This window comes from Microcaecilia unicolor, chromosome 2, assembly GCF_901765095.1.
Source record: "Microcaecilia unicolor chromosome 2, aMicUni1.1, whole genome shotgun sequence".
Classification (NCBI taxonomy): domain Eukaryota; kingdom Metazoa; phylum Chordata; class Amphibia; order Gymnophiona; family Siphonopidae; genus Microcaecilia; species Microcaecilia unicolor.
The window spans coordinates 346,427,626-346,451,073 of record NC_044032.1 but is presented as its reverse complement, the minus strand read 5'-3'; the positions used below and the strand labels follow the sequence as shown (position 1 = coordinate 346,451,073).

The window sequence follows — 23,448 nt, the reverse complement described above, 5'->3', positions numbered from 1 at the left end:
GAGGACGTGATCCACCTGTCCACAAGTTTTCTCGAATCCCTCTATTGGTGGACCATTTGCTCCAATTTGACTCTGGGACGTCCCTTCCAAATTCCTCAGCCACGGAAAGTGCTGACTATGGATGCGTCCCTCCTGGGATGGGGAGCTCATGTCGATGGGCTCCACACCCAAGGAAGCTGGTCCCTCCAGGAACGCGATCTGCAGATCAATCTCCTGGAGTTACGAGCGATCTGGAACGCTCTGAAGGCTTTCAGAGATCGGCTGTCCCACCAAATTATCCAAATTCAGACAGACAACCAGGTTGCCATGTATTATGTCAACAAGCAGGGGGGCACCGGATCTCGCCCCCTGTGTCAGGAAGCCGTCAGCATGTGGCTCTGGGCTCGCCGTCACGGCATGGTGCTCCAAGCCACATATCTGGCAGGCGTAAACAACAGTCTGGCCGACAGGTTGAGCAGGATTATGCAACCTCACGAGTGGTCGCTCAACTCCCGAGTGGTGCGCCAGATCTTCCAAGCGTGGGGCACCCCCTTGGTGGATCTCTTCGCATCTCGAGTGAACCACAAAGTCCCTCAGTTCTGTTCCAGGCTTCAGGCCCACGGCAGACTGGCTTCGGATGCCTTCCTCCTGGATTGGGGGGAGGGCCTGCTGTATGCTTATCCTCCCATCCCTCTGGTGGGGAAGACTTTGTTGAAACTCAAGCAAGACCGAGGCACCATGATTCTGATTGCTCCTTTTTGGCCACGTCAGATCTGGTTTCCTCTTCTTCTGGAGTTATCCTCCAAAGAACCGTGGAGATTGGAGTGTTTTCCGACCCTCATCACGCAGGACGAAGGGGCTCTTCTGCATCCCAACCTCCAGTCTCTGGCTCTCACGGCCTGGATGTTGAGGGCGTAGACTTTGCCTCTTTGGGTCTGTCAGAGGGTGTCTCCCGCATCTTGCTTGCTTCCAGGAAAGACTCCACTAAGAGAAGTTACTTCTTTCATTGGAGGAGGTTTGCCGTCTGGTGTGACAGCAAGGCCCTAGATCCTCGCTCTTGTCCTACACAGACCCTGCTTGAATACCTTCTGCACTTGTCTGAGTCTGGTCTTAAGACCAACTCCGTAAGGGTTCACCTTAGTGCAATCAGTGCATACCATTACCAAGTGGAAGGTAAGCCGATCTCAGGACAGCCTTTAGTTGTTCGCTTCATGAGAGGTTTGCTTTTGTCAAAGCCCCCTGTCAAACCTCCTACAGTGTCATGGGATCTCAATGTCGTTCTCACCCAGCTGATGAAACCTCCTTTTGAGCCACTGAATTCCTGCCATCCGAAGTACTTGACCTGGAAGGTCATTTTCTTGGTGGCAGTTACTTCGGCTCGTAGAGTCAGTGAGCTTCAGGCCCTGGTAGCCCAGGCCCCTTACACCAAATTTCATCACAACAGAGTAGTCCTCCGCACTCACCCTAAGTTTCTGCCAAAGGTCGTGTCGGAGTTCCATCTGAACCAGTCAATTGTCTTGCCAACATTCTTTCCCCGTCCTCATTCCTGCCCTGCTGAACGTCAGTTGCACACATTGGACTGCAAGAGAGCATTGGCCTTCTACCTGGAGCGGACACAGCCCCACAGACAGTCCGCCCAATTGTTTGTTTCTTTTGATCCCAATAGGAGGAGAGTGGCTGTAGGGAAACGCACCATATCCAATTGGCTAGCAGATTGCATTTCCTTCACTTACGCCCAGGCGGGGCTGGCTCTTGAGGGTCATGTCACGGCTCATAATATTAGAGCCATGGCTGCGTCGGTAGCCCACTTGAAGTCAGCCTCCATTGAAGAAATTTGCAAAGCTGCGACGTGGTCATCTGTCCACACATTCACATCTCATTACTGCCTGCAGCAGGATACCCGACGCGACAGTCGGTTCGGGCAGTCAGTTCTTCAGAACCTGTTTGGGCTTTAGGATCCAACTCCACCCCCCGAGGGCCCTGTTTGTTCTGTTCCAGGCTGCACTCTCAGTTAGTTGGTAAATTTTTAGGTCAATCTCAGTTATGTCCTCGCCGTTGCGAGGCCCAATTGACCATGGTTGTTGTTTTGAGTGAGCCTGGGGGCTAGGGATACCCCATCAGTGAGAACAAGCAGCCTGCTTGTCCTCGGAGAAAGCGAATGCTACATACCTGTAGAAGGTATTCTCCGAGGACAGCAGGCTGATTGTTCTCACAAACCCGCCCGCCTCCCCTTTGGAGTTGTGTCTTCCCTTGAAGTGTATTGTCTTGCTACATACTGGACTGGCCGGCTCGAGCCGGTTTCGGGCGGGAAGACGGCCGCGCATGCGCGGTGCGCGCGGGCGCGCGAGGACTAGCAAAGGACTTTGCTAGTGAAGTTTCCGATTGGAGGGGCTGCCGTGGACGTCACCCATCAGTGAGAACAATCAGCCTGCTGTCCTCGGAGAATACCTTCTACAGGTATGTAGCATTCGCTTTCCTGTCCCAATACACGTGCACAGTGTGTGCTCATTGGCCATTCCTTTATCCCCTACACGTGATCCCTTCATGCAGCAATAGCAAACAAATTGCATGAAACACCCGGCTCCTTCTTCCCTAAACAAATATTTGTGAAGAAAGCATCTCCTTATTTGGAAGGTCCTCAGCCTCACTCACCATCAAGGTTATATCAATTTTTATCTGCCATATAAGGGTTGTATAACTTCAGTTCCTCATGAGTTTTTCCTTGTCATGTGATTTACTAGAAGTGCACAACAACACTTGCTATTTCCAAAGAAATGAAACTTATATACTCTATGTACAAGCAAAAATAGGGAGAAACGAAACTTACTTATGCCCATGACAGCAGAGCTGAGTGCTTGCAAACCAAGCAGAGGAAGGAATATACATTTCCCCCTTTGGAAGACTTCGGAGAACCGTGGCCTTCCACTCAAGAAGGTGAAGGACTGGGTTCTTCAGAGAGTTATGTACTAAGTGCCAGGGAATAAAGAAGCTAGGTAATAAAACGATATAAAAATATGGGAGAAGAAAAAAAGAATTGTGGCTAAGAGAGGGAGGTATTACACAGACGTAGTGTCAAACAGAGGAAGCGTTTCATGGGGAATGGAGGGACCATTAACAATTAGGACCTTTTGTAGTATATGTTTTGCAACATGAATCAAGGCCAAACAAAAGAACGAAAAAAGGGTAGAAAGGAGCGATGCCAGGAGAATGAGAGTCAACATCAGGAGCATGAAAAAACAGGATGGTCTAGTCAGTGGCACTAAAAAAAATAGTGTTGCAGTTATAGGCAGACAATCCTGGTGACAGATGAGTCTGCAGTGGTCAGTCTTGGTTCTGGTATTGTGAAGCAGCAGGCTTTGCACAATTGCAGTGGAGACTAGCACTGGCATTGTTCACACTGTCAAGATTCAAATGATTTGATGTCTTTCTTCCTTTGGAAGGCTTCAACAGATGTGAAATGACAGTTCTGTGAACCTGAAACATGACTCAAAACAGTTAATCAGTTAAACAGATCATGGCAATGAGGGCCTCGTAGTTGTTTAGGTCTCAGGTCTTAAATGTCAGCATAGTTTCCAGCAATCAAAACAATCCGCTTAATGTCTGCCCAATTCCTTAACAAAATTCTATTAGCGCAATAATTTTATTCTCAGATCTATACAATCCTTTTGCATAGTTATATTCAATTCACATGAAAACACCTACTCAAACACTTCCATTTATTTACTTTCCCCAGGCCTTCCAGGCAACTTGCAATTTCCTTTCTATACATGCTGCTTATTCTACTAGCATGCACTCCTGCCATGTGACTATTCCCAATATGCACTGTTAAACAGTTCACACAACTTGCACATTGGCAGCGAATAACTTTACAGTGTCTCATTACAAATACACGTTCTCATTCACTTTAACATTTCTGCAACCTTCCTCATAAAATTTCCCAAGAATGACTGGGAGATTTCTTCCAAATTCTTCACAATTTGAATCCATACAGTTCAAAGCATAAATTTAAATCTTTATCATGGTAGTTTTTTGGATAACCAGGTCTGCTACAAACAAGAATGTGCCTATCTGATAGGCACATTTCACTTATGGAAAAACAAATTAGGGAAAAATAAAATCACATCAGCATCCTATTTTCAAGAATGCAAATTAGTGAAAAGAAAGTTCTACACTTTACTAGACAAACATTTCCTGTTACTAAGAACACTGTTACTATAATTTGCAGGGAGAAACAGTTGCCGTCCAGTCATGTTACTGCAAGAGTCCAGCAGAACTTCGTAAAATCCTGTTTTTTATGACCTTATTGTCAAGCTATAGCTGATAATATGGTCCCTCGGGTTTATCAGGGAGGAATGCATCCATCTAGAAAGAATAAAACTACATCACAAAGATTAGCGTTCCCTCAGAAATACAAGAGTGTAAAAGTGTGCAACATGTAGACAAAACAGGAAAAAAGCTGGTATGAGCCTGTCAGTAAATCTCACAATTAATGTGAAAGTTATCTAGCTATGAAACATACTATATAGAATCAGAACAATTAATGACTAGATTTGAACCCAATCTAATCCACTCTGAAAACTGAGCTGTAAAAAAAAGTACAAATCCTAATGGGGCAGGCAAGGGTGTATCCTTGGCTGGCCTTTACAAGATTAGCAATACTGTTTCATATAGACCAGGCAAGAAATAGCACATAATCCTCTGCAATTCTTCTGAGCAAATTTGGAAATTGGAGATCGTATTGTGTCTTAAATATAAGTACATAAGTATTGCCATACTGGGACAGACCAAAGGTCCATCAAGGCCAGCATCCTGTTTTCAACAGTGGCCAATCCAGGTCACAAATACCTGGCAAGATCCCAAAAAAGTACAAAACATTTTATGCAGCTTATCCCAGAAATAAACAGTGGATTTTCCCCAAGTCCATTTTAATAATGGTCTATGGACATTTCCTTTAGGAAGCCATCCAAACTTTTTTTTTTTAACTCTGCTAAGCTAACCGCCTTTACCACATTCGTTGGCAATGAATTCCATAGTTTAATTACACATTGAGTGAAGAAAATTTTTCTCCGATTCGTTTTAAACTTACTACTTTGTAGCTTCATTGAATACCCCCTGGTCCTAGTATTTTTGGAAAGAGTAAACAGATGCTTCACGTCTACCCTTTCCACTCCATTATTTTATAGATCTCTGTCATATCTCCCCTGAGCTGTCTTTTCTCCAAGCTGAAGAGCCCTAGCTGCTTTAGCCTTTCCTCATAGGGAAGTCGTCCCATCCCCTTAACATTTTTGTCGCCCTTCTCTGCACCTTTTCTATTTCCACTATATTTTTTTTGATATGCCAGAATTGAACGCAATATTCGAGGTGCGGTCACATCATGGAGCGATGCAAAGGCATTATAACATTCCACGTCTGCTATCATGCATCGGGCCCTGAAACATGAAATCAGCAGGCAGGAATGAGGAAAAAATGTAAAAAGCATAAATAAGGCAAATCCAAAATGCAATTAAACCATCCGTGATAGGGACAGCCTAACACTCCCATGAGACTCGAGTGAGAAAAAAAATCATAACGGGGACAAGGGCACTGACCCAGAGGAAGTTCACTGCAGGACATAATTAATGGGCAAACAGATTTGCACAGCTCAAAGTGGGTAGCAAAAGGCAATATAGGAAAAACATTTTATTTCAAAGAAAAAGTCTCATCAATGAAGTTCAGGATTCTTTTATAACACTAAAAGTTTAGTACTCTCAATCAAAGTGAGATTTCTATCATGTATCTTAATACAGGGCAATTAACAAAGGAACGTGGCTAAACATACTGGCTGCTGATATCCATCTGGAAAAAAAAAACAGCAGAAGCTGTACTTCATTTGTGCCAAGGCATTCTTGTGAAAGGAGAGCAAAGGAAAGAACTGATCTTTGCTCTCAATCCAAACAACCCCTGCTGGGGAGCAAGAAAAAGAATGTTCAAAAAGAACTGGCTTTTTTCTATCCCCGGATAAACTACAAAAATAAATGTTTAATACACAAAAGGGTTCTCTCTTATTCTCACAAAAAAATGTATAAATTCTGTAAAAACCACACCCTTATCAAGTGACACAGACTGTCTGCAACTAAAAAAAATATATCCCTCCTTCGTCTACTAAGTGATGCCACAAGAAACCTGGACAAATGGTCTCCCTCTCCGTACAATAAACCCTCCAGCACTTTTTCTCACTTTATTCTAAAGTTCAAACAGTAATAAATGCTGTGTCAAGCTGTTAGCTCTCTCACAGTTCTCCAAGGCTCTCAACAAGCCTACACCGTTTTTTTCTTTGTGGACTTCACCACACCACACCTTGTGGTCTTCTCAGTGCAGCACGCAAGAGACACTGCTCAGCCACTCATGCTGGACTCTACACCATATCTCGTGGTCTTCTCTGGAGGCTCCTCTCCACAGACCTGCTGCAGGAATAGCCCAGGCTTCTGTATTGGGGCAATTCAAGTCCCTGTTTGGCAAGCGCCAATTGTATTTCCGTCCTTTGCCCTTAGGAAGGGAAAACACTTCAGCCTTCTTGGCTGGTATAAGAGAGACAATCGGACTTTGATTAGGCGCAACCAAGCAAAATCTTTATTGGTATTTCTCTAAGTCAGTAGAAAAATGATTGTTACCTCTGAAACAGTTTGTTACACAGGAAGCAAAACACTTAGGATGAACTACAAGGCTGCTCAGTTTGACTTTCTCATTCTGCACTTGTATACTGTAATAAGTTTCATTTCTTCTAAAACATGTGATTCCTCTTATTCTTATTGTACATAAAAGGGTATTTCCCGTTCTTGTTTTCTTCATTGTACATAAAAGGTTATTTCCTTCATTCTTACCAACCTCTCCAGTCCCAATACACATGCACAGTGTGTGCTCATTGGTCATTCCCTTATCCCCTACACGTGATTCATTCCCTTATCCCCTAAACGTGATCCCTTCATGCAGCAACGGCAAACAAATTGCATGAAACACCTGGCTCCTTCTTCTCTAAACACATATTTGTGGAGAAAAAGTCTCCTTATTTGGAGGGTCTTCAGCCTCACTCACCATCAAGGTTATATCAGTTTTTATCTGCCATATCAGGGTCATAGAGCTTCAGTTCCTATGAGTTGCTCCTTGTCATGTGATTTACTAGAAGTGCATACAAATACTATTTCTAGAGAAATGAAACTTATTTACTCTGTACAAGCAACAATAAGGAGAAACAAAACTTAAGACCATGACAGCAGATCTGAGTGCTTGCAAACCAAGCAGAGGAAGGAATATACAGCCTGCAAAATACTTCATCCTAGAGTGTCATGGGTTTGAGAAATCTATATTATTTAATGGACTGGTGTGAATGGAGAGGCTTCCTCATAGTGGTAGAGGAACATGACTGATGATAGTGGTAAAGTTTGGCTTAGCCATGGAGTTTTTGTATTGCTGGTGGGTTATTGCATGTCTTTCCCTGACCTGCCCATGGCTCCCTCTCAAGCCCCCCTCCTCTCCTGTGTACCTTTGGCCCTGTACTACCAGCGGCAGCTGTACTCAAAGGATGCCTGTGACCTGCACCAGACGTTTCCCTCTGACCTGCCCACCCTTCTAACAATAGGAAGTTGTGTAAGAAGAGACATGATGAGAAAATTTGCAGTTCAGGCTGCAGGCAGCCTTTGAGTTCACCTGCTGTTGGTGCTGCATTGCTGAAGACTTGCTTGCTTTTCAAAAAGTACACTGGGCCGGATCGGTGGGGCGGTTGGGGGATTTCAGTGGGAGCCGTGGGCAGGTCCAGGAGGAGAGGGAGAGAGGGAAGAGAAAGCGGGCAGCACACAATTAATTCGTAATTGTGATTAAACTAGTAAAAAAGCCCCGTTTCTGATGCAAATGAAACGGGGGCTATCAAGGTTTTCTTCTGTGTGCCTGTGGGAGTGTGTGTGTCCCTGCCCTCTGCCCTCTCTCCCTTCCCCTGTGCTGTGTGTCTCCTCAGCTCTCTGTCCCCTCCCCCCTTGGAGTCGAGTCCTTCAGTGTTAAGTTTCCTGCTGTGCTGTTACAGAGATAGTGAGGGCTTCTGCCCTCTCTCCCCTCCCCCCTCTGAGTCCTTCACTGTTACAGAGAGAGCGATTTGATTTCGTGCTTTGCTGTGTTTTCCTTCACTGTTTGTGTTACAGAGAGAGCGAGGGCGGGGCAGACACTCATGGGGAAACCGGATATCTCGCCCCCTTCACACTTCTGGCTGGAGGCTTCATTTAGTACGTTGATGGTGCCTTTTATATATAGAGATATTGAAATTGCAATTAATAATTATTTGCAGTGATATTCGGAATAATATGCAGCCCTAGAAAAATGGCTTTTCAGCAAAGGCCCTTTGGACTTGGAAATTTTAACAGCAATGGCTTCCTAGCTGTAGTTGATCTGACTGGTTTACCATCATCAATCTAAGAAGGAGCATTACCATATAAAATATTAAAAATTATAATGCACAACTTAAACTGAATGCAATGTTTGCAAGATGGTGTAATTCTCTCATTTTTATGAGCCCATAAAATTAATCATGCCTCCTATTTTGAATTCAGTACAATCTCAAGTTATCTTCATTGATCTGACCATCCAGCATATCTGACAGACACCCCGGTAATGTCACACACCTTCTCTTTCTGTTTTCCGAACCTGGGACCTTACTTTTGCTACTGTTGTAAGCCAGGACGCTGCTTTTACTGCCTTTGTTCTGCATTGTACCATTGTACCATTATTTTTCGTGTTATCTGACTTTTCATTTACCTGACAATGGATCGGCTCTGTTTAGGTCGGGTAATTGAGACTTTACTGTACTTTGGACTTTTTCAATAAAAATTTAGAGCAGCCTAAATATATACTGTTAAAATAATCCAACTGACCTAGAATGAAACTCTGCATAACAATTCCAAAAGCTTTTGGATCTAAACAGTTTCTAATCCTCAATTTTCTCATCATAAGTCTTTTTCACCAAAGCATTTATCTGCTGTTCTGGGCTTAAAGTGCTTGTGAAAATTACTTCCAGTATTTTCAGACTAGGCTCGTATCTTTAATCTAAATTGACTAACCTGTAGTTTGTCCTGTGTTAAGAAACTTAGGGGCCCTTTTACAAAGGTGTGGTAGGGCTATTGCGTGGGTAGTTTTTGCCGAAACAGTCCTACCACTGGGCACTGCCCGGGACCTGGCAAGCTTATAGATTAGATAGATAGATGTGGAGGGGCATTTTCGAAAGGGGCGTCCATGTTTTGATTTTGACGTCCTCGCAAAACGTCCCGATCCAGGGGGAAACTCGTATTTTCAAAACAAGATGGACGTCCATCTTTTGTTTCGAAAATACCGTCAGGGACGTCCATATCCTTAAATTTGATCATCCGTAGACGTCTCTGATTTTCAACGATTTTCAAAACCAAGGACATCCATCTCAGAAATGACCAAATGCAAGCCATTTGGTCGTGGGAGGAGCCAGCAATTTGTAGTGCACTGGTCCCCCTGACATGCCAGGACACCAACCAGGCACTGCAGTGGGCTTCATAGATTGCTCCCAGGAACATAGCTCCCTTACCTTGTGTGCTGAGCCCCTCAAATCCCCCCCCCCCCCAAAACCCACTACCCACAACTGTACATCACTACCATAGCCCTTATGGGTGAAAGGGGGGCACCTAGATGTGGTTACAGTGAGTTTGTGATGGGTTTTGGAGGGCTTTCTGTTTCCTTCACAAACGTAACAGGTAGAGGGGGGGTGGGCCTGGGTCCGCCTGTCTGAAGTGCACTGCACGCACTAAAACTGCTCAAGGGACCTTCATACTGCTGTCACGGACCTGAGTTTGAGATCTGAAGCTGGCACAAAATATTTTCATTGATGTGTTTTCAGGGTGGGAGGGGGTTGGTGACCACTGGGGGAGTAACGGGAGGTCATCCCCGATTCCCTCCAGTGGTCATCTGGTCATTTCGGGCACCTTTTTGTGCCTTAGTCGTAATAAACATAGGTCCGGGTGAAAACGTCCAAGTGCTGGTCAGGGACATCCTTCTTTTTTTCCATTATGGATCAAGAACGTCCAAGTGTTAGGCACGCCCAAGTCCTGCCTTTACTACACCTCCGAAACGCCCCCTTGAACTTTGGCTGTCCCTGCGACGGAGTGCAGTTGGGGATGTCCAAAATCAGCTTTCGATCATACCAATTTGGATGACCCTGACAGAAGGATGTCCATCTTCCGATTTATGTTGAAAGATGGGCGTCCTTCTCTTTCGAAAATGAGCCCAATAGATATATAGATAATATCAAAGGAAAGATATATTAGGGTGGCAAAGCAATAAGCAAAACTTAGCAGCAAGACTTAACAGTACATGGTACAACAGCAATTCAACAGTATCTGTGCAACTAATAATTATTCCTGAGACATAACTACCGGTGATGACCTAAGACCACATGCCAAAAGGTTCTGACTCACTTAGAACATGGAAATGTTTTCTATCTCACCTGACTATAAGAAAGACAATTAACCTTACCCTGTAGGCTGCCTGGAAATGCCCTTTGGCTTCTTCTGTGTGGCAGGTGTCTCCTTTTCCTCTTGGACTCCAAGCTGAAGTGCCAGTCTGTGTTGGTTCTGGAAGTCTATCTCTGGAGCTATCTTAGTTGAAGCTAAGGTGCTACCCATTACTGGTTGTTATTCAGTACGGCACATATTCTTAGTTCAGTTCCTTTATGAACATGGAGGGCTTTAGCTCCTCAGCAGTACTCAGAGAGACTACATATTGGCTAGTAAAATAACAACTATCAGAGAAAGGTGTCTGTCTCTCAGTGTAACAGGCTTAACTGCCTGTGTAGCTCTTGTTTATCTCCTTCAGTAGACTCCCTTGCGTGCATGATACAGAGGACATTGTGTGACGTGTAGAACAGTTCTCTGATTGATTGAGTTGGGCAGATAAAGACTGCATGCATAAGGTGTGCACATGGATAGTATGGTAAAGCTTTGTTCCACTAGGATCACTGAGCTAATCAGATGGTAATTGTCATAAGATGGGCATAAGAAAGCCTGTGTAGATAATATGAGGATCTGGCCTTAGTGATGATCCTCCTTATCAGAGCTGGTACTGCTGGTGCCTTACAAGAGATGGTCAGCAAAGATTACCACATACCAGTGTCAGTGAACATCACATTCCTGCAGCTTCACGCCAGAGAGAGAGAAAACAGAGATGTCCCTTTGAATGTCAGTGTCCAGTGCTGCAGGAAGTCTTGTAACAACCATGACAGTATTGTCCTAAAAAGATGGTTCCTGTCCTAGTCAGTTTGGTTCATAGGCCTCAGTTTCGCAATGCAGGCCATATACATAAAAATAGGTATGGGCAATATATCCCACTATAGGGACTTAGATGTTTATGCAATATAAATGTCTAAATGCAGGTTTATATATATGTTTAGACCAAAATATCATTTTATCCACCCAGCCAGCTCTCTTAATGGCCAGATAGGTCGGTAGGGCCTTCAACTTAACAAGATTCAGTTTAAAGGCAGAGAAACAACCATAGACTTGAAACTTCCCATGAGAGAGCCCTCTGGATTTCTGATGTGCACTAACAGGTCATCTGTGAATGCAGCAAGCTTGAGCTCTATGCTAACCATCTTCAGCCCACTGATGCCTTAAGCTCCCCAACTCTGTGCAACTGGGATGCTAACATCAAGACAAAGAACAGAAGAGATAGTGGGCAAACCTGTCATGTTCCCTGCTGAAGGTTAAAGCCCTCTATAGTCACCCCATTAATTAATACTGCTCCCAGGGATTATAATATAAGAATCATAATGTGTTTGGAAAGCTCCCTCATTGCCCAAAATGTAGCATCACTAAAAACGTGTACTACCAGTTAATTCTGTCAAATGTCTTTTCAGCATCAAAACTTATAAGTAGGATGGGAAAGTTCTCCTATGATCAGTGGACCAGAGAAGCTAGAAGTTTGCTAACAATAACCACTATGGTGCTCATTTTCAAAGCAGGTGGACATCTGAAATTGCCCAAAAAAAGGTCCATTTCCCCACAACGTCCAAATTGCAATTTTGTAACGGCAGAATTTGAACATCCTGTACTGCAAGGGCCCAAAATTAGGACATCCACAGCAATTACCGAATAAGAACATTTTTATTTAGACCTGTTTGAATCATAGTAGAGTATATAAAGGTGCTCTGATTGAGCCACTGACCACTGGAGGAATTAAGGCATTACCCCTCATTAATCCCCCAGTGGTTAATGTCCCCCTCCCTCACCCCTGAAAGTGACACCAGAAAGGGAAATAGGCTCCCTGACAACATCAGGTATTTTGGGCGTTATGAACACAGAAGCAAGCAGGTCTGAAGGGTCAGTGCAGTGGACTGTAACCCAGGGGACCCAGATTCAAATTCCACTTCCGCTTTCTTTTTTTCAACCTTTAAATTGTGAGCACTCCAGAAACAGATTTATCTACTGTACCTAAATATTAAATAGACCTGGAAGCCAGAGGTCTATTGAGGTATCTAAGTGGCATCTTATCTAATAAACCCATAAAAATCTAATGTGCATCTTGTCATTTAGTGTGTGGTAATACTTGGCGTGTGCTAAATCTGTTAGCACACCTTAGAAAAGGACTCCTTACTGCATCCAAAGAAGGACACCCAACCAGCTTGGGCTGTGACAAGATGTAGTTGTAGTAATCACTCTATTCACCTTTCCAACTGTATCTGTGGTACTCGAGGGGGACACAAAAGAGATACTTTTATTTATTTATTTATTTAGTTATTTATTTGCTGCACTTGTATCCCACATTTTCCCACCTATTTGCAGGCTCAATGTGGCTTACAAAAATGTTACAATGACATATACACACTATAGAATAAGATTTTCAGAATAAAGATACAGATAGGTGCATAAGAATATCATAGGAATCATATTAATGGACTAATGTTACTCAGATGCAGCTGCTACCAAAGTTCCCACTGGACTTCCTCCCATTATCAGATGTTTGTCCAGTGGGACCTGAAGACGGGTACTTGAGGGAACCACATCTTTACATTTAACTTTCCTATTCCCCACTTTAATCACCAGAGAAAAGAATAACAACTTACTGTTCAAAAACTAATTCCACACACCTTCAGCAAATCAAAACCAAAGAAGACCCGTCATTGCTCCTCAGTGCTGGGTGTTCACCACGAGGCTCCCCCACTAACCCTGTCCTCCTCCTTCAATTTGGAAACTGTAAACAAGTAATTCACATCTACCCATTCTACTCCACTCATATTTTATAAACCTCTATCATCTCCCCTCAGTCATTTCTTCTCTTACCTGAAGAGCCCTAACTTTTTTATCCTTTCTTCCTAAGCGAGTCATTCCACCCCTTTTATCGTTTTGGTTACCCTACTCTGTACCTTTTCTAATTCAGCTATATCTTTTTTTGAGATGTAGTGATCAGAATTGTACACAATATTCGAGGTGCAGTCACACTATGGCGCTATATAGAAGCATTATTTTATTCTTTGTTTTATTCTCCATTCCTTTCCTAATAATTCATAATAATTCTATTTGTTTTCTTGGCCACCTCTGCACATAGAACTGAGGGTTTCAGTGTATCAGTGATGACAACTAGATCCTTTTCCTGGGTGGTGACTCCTAAGGTGGCATCATGTAGTTATAGTTTTGGATTTCTCTTTCCGATGTGTGTCATTTTGGAAATGCTCGCATTAAATTTTAGATGTCATACAGGATTATATTCAGCAGTATTGAGATCTTTACACTTATTATATTCAAGGCTTTATGCTTAGTTTATAGGGGCAATGCGTTATTCAGTAGCACATCTGAAGGATTGAAGGATAGGAAACGGAGAGTGGGGTTAAATGGGCAGTTTTCACAGTGGAGAAGGGTAGTTAATGGGGTTCCTCAGGGGTCTGTGCTAGGACCACTGCTTTTTAATATATTTATAAATGATTTAGAGATGGAAGTAACTAGCGAGGTAATTAAATTTGCTGATGACACAAAGTTATTCAAAGTCGTTAACTCGCAACAGGATTGTGAAAAATTACAGAAGGACCTTACGAGACTGGGAGACTGGACGGCTAAATGGCAGATGACGTTTATTGTGAGCAAGTGCAAGGTGATGCATGTGGGGAAAAAAGAATCTGAATTATAGCTACGTCATATACGGTTCCACGTTAGGAGCTACGGACCGAGAAAGGGATCTGGGTGTCGTCGTCAATAATACACTGAAACCTTCTGCTCAGTGTGCTGCTGCGGCTCGGAAAGCGAATAGAATGTTGGGTATTATTAGGAAAGGTATGGAAAACTGGTGTGAGGATGTTATAATGCCGTTATATCGCTCCATGGTGCGACCGCACCTTGAGTATTGTGTTCAATTCTGGTCGCCGCATCTCAAGAAAGATATAGTGGAATTGGAAAAGGTGCAGCGAAGGGTGACTAAAATGATAGTGGGGATGGGACGACTTCCCTATGAAGAAAGTCTAAGGAGGCTAGGGCATTTCAGCTTGGAGAAGAGACGGCTGAGGGGAGACATGATAGTGGTATATAAAATAATGAGTGGAGTGGAACACGTGAATGTGAAGCGTCTGTTCACACTTTCCAAAAATACTAGGACGAGGGGGCATGCGATGAAACTACAGTGTAGTAAATTTAAAACAAATAGGAGAAAATCTTTCTTCACCCAACACGTAATTAAACTCTGGAATTCGTTGCTGAAGAACGTGGTGAAGGCGGTTAGCTTGGCAGAGTTTTAAAAGGGGTTAGACGGTTTCCTAAAGGACAAGTCCATAAACCGCTACTAAATGGACTTGGGAAAAATCCACAATTCCAGGAATAACATGTATAGAATGTTTGTACGTTTGGGAAGCTTGCCAGGTGCCCTTGACCTAGATTGGCCGCTCTCGTGGACAGGATGCTGGGCTCGTTGGACCCTTGGTCTTTTCCCAGTGTGACATTATTTATGTACTTATATGTTCCCTGTATGTCGTTGCATTCAGCTCACCAGTCTTTCAGTTGATTTCCTCGCATTTATGCTTGCTGTATACTCGTCATCAAGCATTTGCCTTCATCAGGCCTCATTTGGGGAAATTGTTAGCTTTAGATATCCATTTAGAAAGCAATTATTTGAAATTTTGTAAAAGGGCACCAGCTGATATTCAGAACAGTGTCTGGTTAAATTTAGCTTTTTGCTGTCCTGAATTTATGTGGTTACTTAACCAGTTAGTGGACTGAAAAGAGCTGCTAACTGGCTATGTAAGTGCCCTGCCCCCGGTCTGCCCCTGATCTAACCAGTTAGGAAATGACTGGTTAAGTGACACCGAATATTGTGTGCTGGGTCACTCAGTGGGGTTTATCCAGGCTGGAAACACTTTTCAATATCGGGGGTTTGTTTTCAATGCCCTCCATTGCGGGCTGAAGATCTCTCTCCTTCTCATAGAATCAGTATGATTTACCAGATTTCCAGTTGGTGGTGTCAGACAGAATCTGATTTCTGATCTATAGCAACTAGATGAAGAACAGTCTGTATAAGTAATAATAATTAAAAAAAAAAAAAAAAGAGCTCCTGATAGCAGAGATTTCCATTATGTTTCTGGAGTAGCAGTATCCACAACAGAGCTGTTTGTAGCTCTTGAGGAAAGGAGTTGCCCACCTCAATTTTAAAATGATCAGAGTATCGTTAGAATACATTTCTGATGATGATTAATACAGAACTACCCCTCTTTTTTTTTTTTGGTGCCTATGAAAACAGCATAATTCTAAGCATTTATAGGCCCTGTGGTAACCTTTTTTTCAAAGCATATTTTACTATCTTTTTCCTATAACAGGCTCCCACAATATCAAGCCTGACATTTTATTCCGATTTGGGCAAGAGGGATTCGGTTCTGAGCCTCAGGGGTCTGAGAGAAGAGGAAGTCTGACCACCACAGGCACATGTGAGAAACTGCAAGAAACAGGTGATGTAGCTTGAATTAAAGCTAGAAACAAACTGATCCAAACATTGTTCTGTCCTTTGACAGCCTTGCCTGGTTGGGATAGATTCCTGTAATGTGTTTAATGTAGTCACTATAATGTTAAATAAGCAAGGCATTATGTGAAATGAAGTTAACAGGTAGTGCAGACACACTTGTTTAGAAAACTGTTATTAGTGGTGTACTGTTGCCTAGGCCTTTTTGCTCAGCCTAACTTGGCTCTGTCTTCATTGGTCCTTTTGGCCTCTTGTTCTGTGGGCTTGAGGAAGCCCCCCCTCTCCTGTCCAGTGCTCTCGCTGACTGACTTGGTGGCTGTCTCCATTTTATTTCTGTCAGCACTTGTCCTCATAGACTCTGTGGAGAGAACTCGGTTTTTTTACCTCATATATATCTCATACATATCTTGCCTTGCATCTTCAGTCTCCCATCTGTGAGCTGCTCTACCTGTGTAACTGTTTTCTACCTAAGCAGTAGAACTGCCCGCTTCCTCAGATCTCTGTTTCCATCTGAGGCAGCTTTCAGAACATGAAGGCTCTGTGCTAAGAAGCACCTCTTATGATTTGTGAGTAAACTGTTTATTATTCATTAAAGGACATTTCAGAAATATAAAGAGACTTCAGGATGTGTTGATGTGCTGAGGTTATAATCTTACAGTGACAGATCTTGGGAGGCTTGAACAAACATGTCCTACAAGAAAGACAGTTCCTCTGGACCAGGCACAGTGAAAATGAGGTGTTTTAATCATGGTCCCTGCTTCTAACCTTTGTCGTGTGTGGATAATATGTTTATTCTGTTTTCCTTATTTCTACTTTTCTCCTTCTATTATCTGATTTGCCTTTCTATCGTTTCTTACTAGCCGTTAAGCCCGTAACAACGGGCTAGTTTTTTGTTTTCCTATAGCCTCCCCCCGTCCACCAACCCTGCTCTCTCCCCTGCCCTCCCCCCACCGTCTGTTTCCCTCAGTTCCGCCCCCTCCTTCCCTCCCTGCTCCCTCCTCCTCTGATTTCCACGCCCATGTCCAAGCCCTCCTCTCTATTGGGCTGTACTGCTGGTGGAGGCGGGGCTTGGACTTCTACACTCTCAGCGTTCCGACTCTACTGCGCATTTGCAGGTGAGTCGGTCACTTGCCGTTTATATGTTTGATTCTCCCTCACAATTTTCCCATATCTGTCCGGTTTCTCCATAAATGTTCATTCAACATCTACTGTCTCTCATCCTTTATCAGTTTTTGTAGTGCTTCTTGTATCTCTCACTATTTCTGGCCTCTCTCAGTGCTGCTTGCGGAGCTTTTGTTAGAAATATGTAATTTATCCTTTAAATCGAGCGTGGTACCGGAAGATTGGAGGCTGGCCAATGTAACGCCGATTTTTTAAAAAGGTTCCAGAGGAGATACGGGAAATTATAGACCGGTGAGTCTGATGTTGATGCCAGGCAAAATGGTAGAGACTATTATTAAGAACAAAATTACAGAGCATATTCAAAAGGATGGATTTAGTGAAGGGAAATCTTGCCTCACCAAATCTACTACATTTCTTTGAAGGGGTGAACAAACGTGGATAAAGGGGAGCCGGTTGATATTGTGTATATGGATTTTCAGAAGTCGTTTGACAAAGTACCTCATGAAAGACTCCAGAGGAAATTGGAGAGCCATGGGTTAGGAGGTAGTGTTCTATTGTGGATTAAAAACTGGTTAAAAGCAGAAAACAGAGAGTAGAGTTAAATGGACAGTATTTTCAATGGAGAAGGGTAGTTAGTGGGGTTCCCCAGGGCTCTGTACTGGGACCGCTGCTTTTTAACATATTGATAAATGACCTAGAGATGGGAGTAACTAGTGAGGTAATTAAATTTGCTGATAACACAAAGTTATTCAAAGTCGTTAAGTTGCGGGAGGATTGTGAAAAATTACAAGAGGACCTTACGAGACTGGGCGTCTAAATGGCAGATGATGTTTAATGTGAGCAAGTGTAAAGTGATGCATATGGAAAAGAGGAACCCAAATTATAGCTACGTCATGCAAGGTTCCACGTTAGGAGTCACCGACCAAGAAAGGGATCTAGGTGTCGTCGTTGATGATACGTTGAAACCTTCTGTTCAGTGTGCTGCTGCGGCTAAGAAAGCAAATAGAATGTTAGGTATTATTAGGAAAGGAATGGAAAACAAAAATGAGGATGTTATAATGCCTTTGTATCGCTCCAAGGTGCGACCGCACCTCGAATATTGTGTTCAATTCTGGTCGCCGCATCTCAAAAAAGATATAGTGGAATTAGAAAAGGTGCAGAGAAGGGCGACGAAAATGATAAAGTGGATGGGACGACTTCCCTATGAGGAAAGGCTAAAGCGGCTAGGGCTCTTCAGCTTGGAGAAAAGGCGGCTGAGGGGAGATATGATAGAGGTCTATAAAATAATGAGTGGAGTTGAATGGGTAGATGTGAAGCGTCTGTTCACGATTTCCAAAAATACTAGGACTAAGGGGCATGCGATGAAGCTACAATGTAGTAAATTTAAAACGAATCGGAGAAAGTTTTTCTTCACTCAACGTGTAATTAAACTCTGGAATTCGTTGCCAGAGAATGTGGTAAAGGCGGTTAGCTTGGCGGAGTTTTAAAAAGGTTTGGACGGCTTCCTAAAGGAAAAGTCCATAGACCATTATTAAATGTGGGATATAAGCAACAAATAAATAAATAAATAAATAAATGAACTTGGGGAAAATCCACTATTTCTGGGATAAGCAGTATAAAATGTTTTGTACATTTTTGGGATCTTGCCAGGTATTTGTGACCTGGATTGGCCACTGTTGGAAACAGGATGCTGGGCTCGATGGACCTTTGATCTTTCCCAGTATGGCAATACTTATGTACTTATGCTCCAAGATGCTGAACGTTCCTCCCACCTATTCAGCAGGTTGTGGGTTTAAAGAGACAGGCAAGTTGGGTCTTAGTGTAAGAGGTTAGAGGAAAGACCCCACTGGGATCAATAGGAAGAATGAGGAAAGATGGCCATATTGGTGACTCCAGAAGGAAAGGATGTAGGAAGGACCACACTGATAACTTTAGAAGGCGAGAGTGAGGAAGAATGATTAAACATGAAATTAGCGGAATGGATGGAGGCAGAATGGGGATATAAGATGGGGTGGGGGGTAAGTAAAAGGATGGAGTTAAATAGTCTCCAAAAGGAAGCAGCAGGGGGAGGAAAGAGAGGGTGACCACTAGTATCCATGTTGGGAGTCAGGAAGAATGAGTAATCTACCACATGGCAGTAGCATGAAGAAGGGAGAGAGGAAGACCCACATTGAGAGCACCAGGTTGGAGAGGTGGGATTCTAAGCAAAGGGTATATTCTGCACCAGTTTTCATTAACTTAGTATTGTAGGACATGGTTCATTTTCAAAACTTCTCAGGATCCTTAACTCCTTCCACCAGGATCATAAAATTCCCATCATCTCCATTTTAGCCATGTTTTGTTTTTATGTCTTAAGCTTTCCTATAAAATCTGAAGTTATTTTTCCATTCTTCTTACAGGAAGGCAAAGTTATACTGCTGAGTACACAATAGAGATCCTGAAAATGGAAGAGGCTCCTGTCTGTGACCAGCTGGAGAGAGGAGAGGAGGATATGGATACCAAGAGCAGTGAGCCAACAATTCCTTTATAATAAAATCCTTGCTATGTACTGTGAAGTATTTCAAACTTTTCACGTAGAATTTTGGTTAGTGAATATAATCAGAAGAAACAAATGAGATCAGGATGGTCTAGTTGTCTTTTCATGTACCATTATTATGTTACACCTGTCGAAAAACAAATAACTTTAAAGACTCCTGTAGGGATATTTGCCTATGTATGTTTTGCTCAATAGCTGTATAATTTATGTACATACTTTTATTTTTTTCCAACAGATGATAGATTCTGCAATAAGAGAATGAGCATGTGTGATGGGCAGCACACGGAGGAATGGAAACACAAAGACCCCTTCAGAGACAGCTCACATCCTTCAGCTGATAGTGTGGGAGGTATTAGTAGCGTAAGACCACCTAGAGTGAAAGAAAATACGCTAAAAGTAGAGAAATCGTTTGTATGTACTGAAGAAGAGAAAAATTCCACCAACTGCCCAAATCTCAGACAAAATCAGAGAATCAGCAGAGAGGGACTATGTCAGAGCACTACATGTAAGGAAATATTCACTGGGAAGTCAAACCTGACAAGACAAAATAAATTTCAAAGACGAGTCAAGCTGGTCCAGTGTATAGAGTGTGACAAATCGTTTGCATATAAATCACAACTTAAAATTTATCAAAAATTTCCCAAAGAAAGAGAACCATCTTCGTTACATGATAAAAAAGTCTGTCAGGTTAATGACTTGGGAAGACATAAATTAATCAGCTTTTGCAAGACACAAGTGCATCAAATGCACCACAAGGGAGAGAAGCTATTTCAGTGTTCACTATGTGATAAAAGCTTCACTCAAAAAAATAACCTCAGAAATCATGAAAGAATCCACACTGGAGAAAAACCACATAAATGTTCTGAGTGTGGTAAAAGTTTCAATCGAAAATGTGATCTTATAATTCATGAAAGAATCCACACTGGAGAAAAACCATATAAATGTTCTGAATGTGGTAAAAACTTTAATCGAAAATGTGACCTTGTAATTCATGAAAGAATCCATACTGGAGAAAAACCATATAAATGTTCTGAATGCGGTAAAAGCTTTAATATAAAATATCAGCTCAGAATTCATGGAAGAATCCATACTGGAGAAAAACCATATAAATGTTCTGAATGTGGTAAAAGCTTCAATGAAAAATTTGGCTTTAGAAACCATGAAAGAATTCACACTGGAGAAAAACCATATAAATGTTCTGAATGTGGTAAAAGCTTCAGTCGAAAGCATCAGGTCAAAATGCATGAAAGAATCCATACTGGAGAAAAACCATACAAATGTTCTGAATGTGGTAAAAGCTGCAATCAAAAATGTGAACTCAGGATTCATGAAAGAACCCACACTGGAGAAAAACCATATAAATGTTCTGAATGTGGTAAAAGCTTCAATCAAAAAGGTAATCTCAGAATTCATGAAAGTATCCACACCGGAGAAAAGCCATATAAATGTTCAGAGTGTGGTAAAAGCTTCACTCAAAAATATTATTTCAGAGATCATGAAAGAATCCACACCGGAGAAAAGCCATATAAATGTTCTGAGTGTGATAAAACCTTCAATCAAAAATATCAGCTCAGAATTCATGGAAGAATCCACACTGGAGGGAAACCATATAAATGTTCTGAGTGTGATAAAATCTTCAATCAAAAATATCAGCTCAAAATTCATGAAAGAATTCACACTGGAGAAAAACCATATAAATGTTCTGAATGTGGTAAAAGCTTCAATGCAAAATGTGACCTTATAATTCATGAAAGAAGCCATACCGGAGAAAAACCATTTAAATGTTCTAAGTGTGATAAATTTTTCTGCAGCAAATCTAATCTAAGAAAGCATGAAAGAATCCACCCTAGAGAAAAATGTGAACAAAAGTTGAGCATCCACCGTAGAGAAAAATGTGAACAAAAGTTGAGCAAAACTGAAAACATTTTTCTGACTGATGACTGTGAAATAAAGAAATTTGAACAGGAAGATGTGTATAAATATCTAGAAGTGGAGGAAGGACTGACTATCAAACAGGAATAGCTGAGAAGAAAAAAAAATCAGTAAAGACTATTATAGGAGACTAATACTGATGGAATAAGGTATTGGTTATAAATCAACTGGCACTTTCTGCACACTAATTTAGCTTTGGAATTATGCACTGGCCCTTAAAGATCTTGAAAAACTAGATATACAAATAACTCCTCCATGCCCACCAGGTCATGAAGTGTGTACCTAGACTGTACATTCTTCTCTTCCTCTCTATGTTGGCTAGTCGAATGGGGAGTGTTGAGAGATTTGTGGGATGGGGGAAGGGGTGCTTGGGGGGGGGGGGGTGGACAATTAAGTACAGTATGTTCCTGAGATTTGTGTGAAATTTTGATTTTTTAAAAAAAGTAATAGGTGGTTAACAAACTGTAAGATTATAATTATGAATGTTAAAAGCCTGAATACCCTTTATAAGACACAATGTTTGTTTATATCAAGAAGCATCTAGGATAGAGACAAGTATTTGTTTAGCTCAAGAGAGTGTACCCACAACAATAGTCCAGAAATGAGCCTATTAACAATATAGGTTTAGGAAATAAATGGAAAAACGGGGGGAAAGACCTCAGAAAAACGTGACACACAGCAAACTTGCTGGAATTCTTCCAAACTTGGACGTCACGATACAAATTCTTTAATCATTGGTTTGAAAACCCCCCGATCCAACCTATGTGTGAATTTAACAGCGTTACTACTTTTTATTTGTTTTTAAATTTGCTTAAGTGTGCTTAAATACCATAGTTGCAAGCTCAAAACACGAAATCGCAGTATTAAAAAAAGAAAAAAGCAACTTAGCTGGCTAGGCAAAACTGCATGCAGCGTCTTAGGCAGGCATCCGCACCGAATGGACCTGTTTCACTGTGGGGCTTCTTCAAGGGATAAGGACGCCAAAAACCTGGCTGACGATCGCTGCTCCAGTAGTTCTGTGGAAGAACTCAAAAAATACACCTCTCTAAAGGCTCAGGGTTCTGCTGCTGCACCCTGAGCCTTTAGAGAGGATTTGGATTTTGCTCACACCTTTTTCAGTAGTAGCTCAATACAAATATTGCATTGAAATCAAATATCTCTTTTAGCTTATCCCAATCATCTGACCAAAAAATAATAAGATTTGGGGATTCCACCAAGAGATGTATAAGAGTTTCTTTGTTTTTTTTACATGACCAGCAGAGATCACATTTTGAAGTCCCAGATGCTTTACCTTTTCTTGGGGTCCAAAGAGCTCTATGATACATGAAAAAAAAGAGATTGCGTGCATTAAAGCAGCTGATAAAGAGGCTCTTGGACTAGTTGACCATACCTGAGACCATTGTATATCTGATAGCGAGTCATTAAGATCTAGTTCCCATACTTGTTGAGCTGATCTGATCTACAATTAGTAGTAGTAAAGGATTGTATTAATCTATAAAACAATGAGGCCCTATGATTGTCACGATTGTGACTGTATTCCATGTTCCATGCCTATACTCACCTCGCCTCCGCTGTGGACTGTTTTCTTCCTGTTTCCCAGACATGTTCCAGAGTTCATTCCAGTCCTGATGTTCCAGCACTCCAGACTTGCCCAGGTGTTTCTGCTGCCAAGCCTCACCTGTGACCTCATCTGTAATTGCCTTTATTAAGCACCTGGGAACTTTCAGACTTGCCTTTGCAACAGAGGTCTTCAGATGAGTTTTTTTCGTCTGTGAGTGTTTGTTGCAGTTCCAGCCCTGCTAGTTCTTGTCTTGTTTGTCTTTAGCTTCAGTTCCCTTCCTGCTTGTGGCTGCCCTGTTTGCTTTCAGCTTTCATTCCCGCCGAACGTGTTCCAGTATCCTGAATCC

General features: G+C 42.2%; 1 protein-coding gene across 1 annotated transcript in view; it reads left to right on the top strand.

The window, feature by feature from the left end:
- Nucleotides 1–23,448, top strand: part of LOC115463703 (zinc finger protein 208-like) — a 216,776-nt gene that overhangs the window by 26,033 nt on the left and 167,295 nt on the right. Inside the window, 3 exon segments of the mRNA XM_030194420.1 lie at nucleotides 15,812–15,940; nucleotides 19,473–19,580; nucleotides 19,845–21,384. Coding sequence (XP_030050280.1) covers nucleotides 15,812–15,940; nucleotides 19,473–19,580; nucleotides 19,845–21,384 — 1,777 coding nt within the window.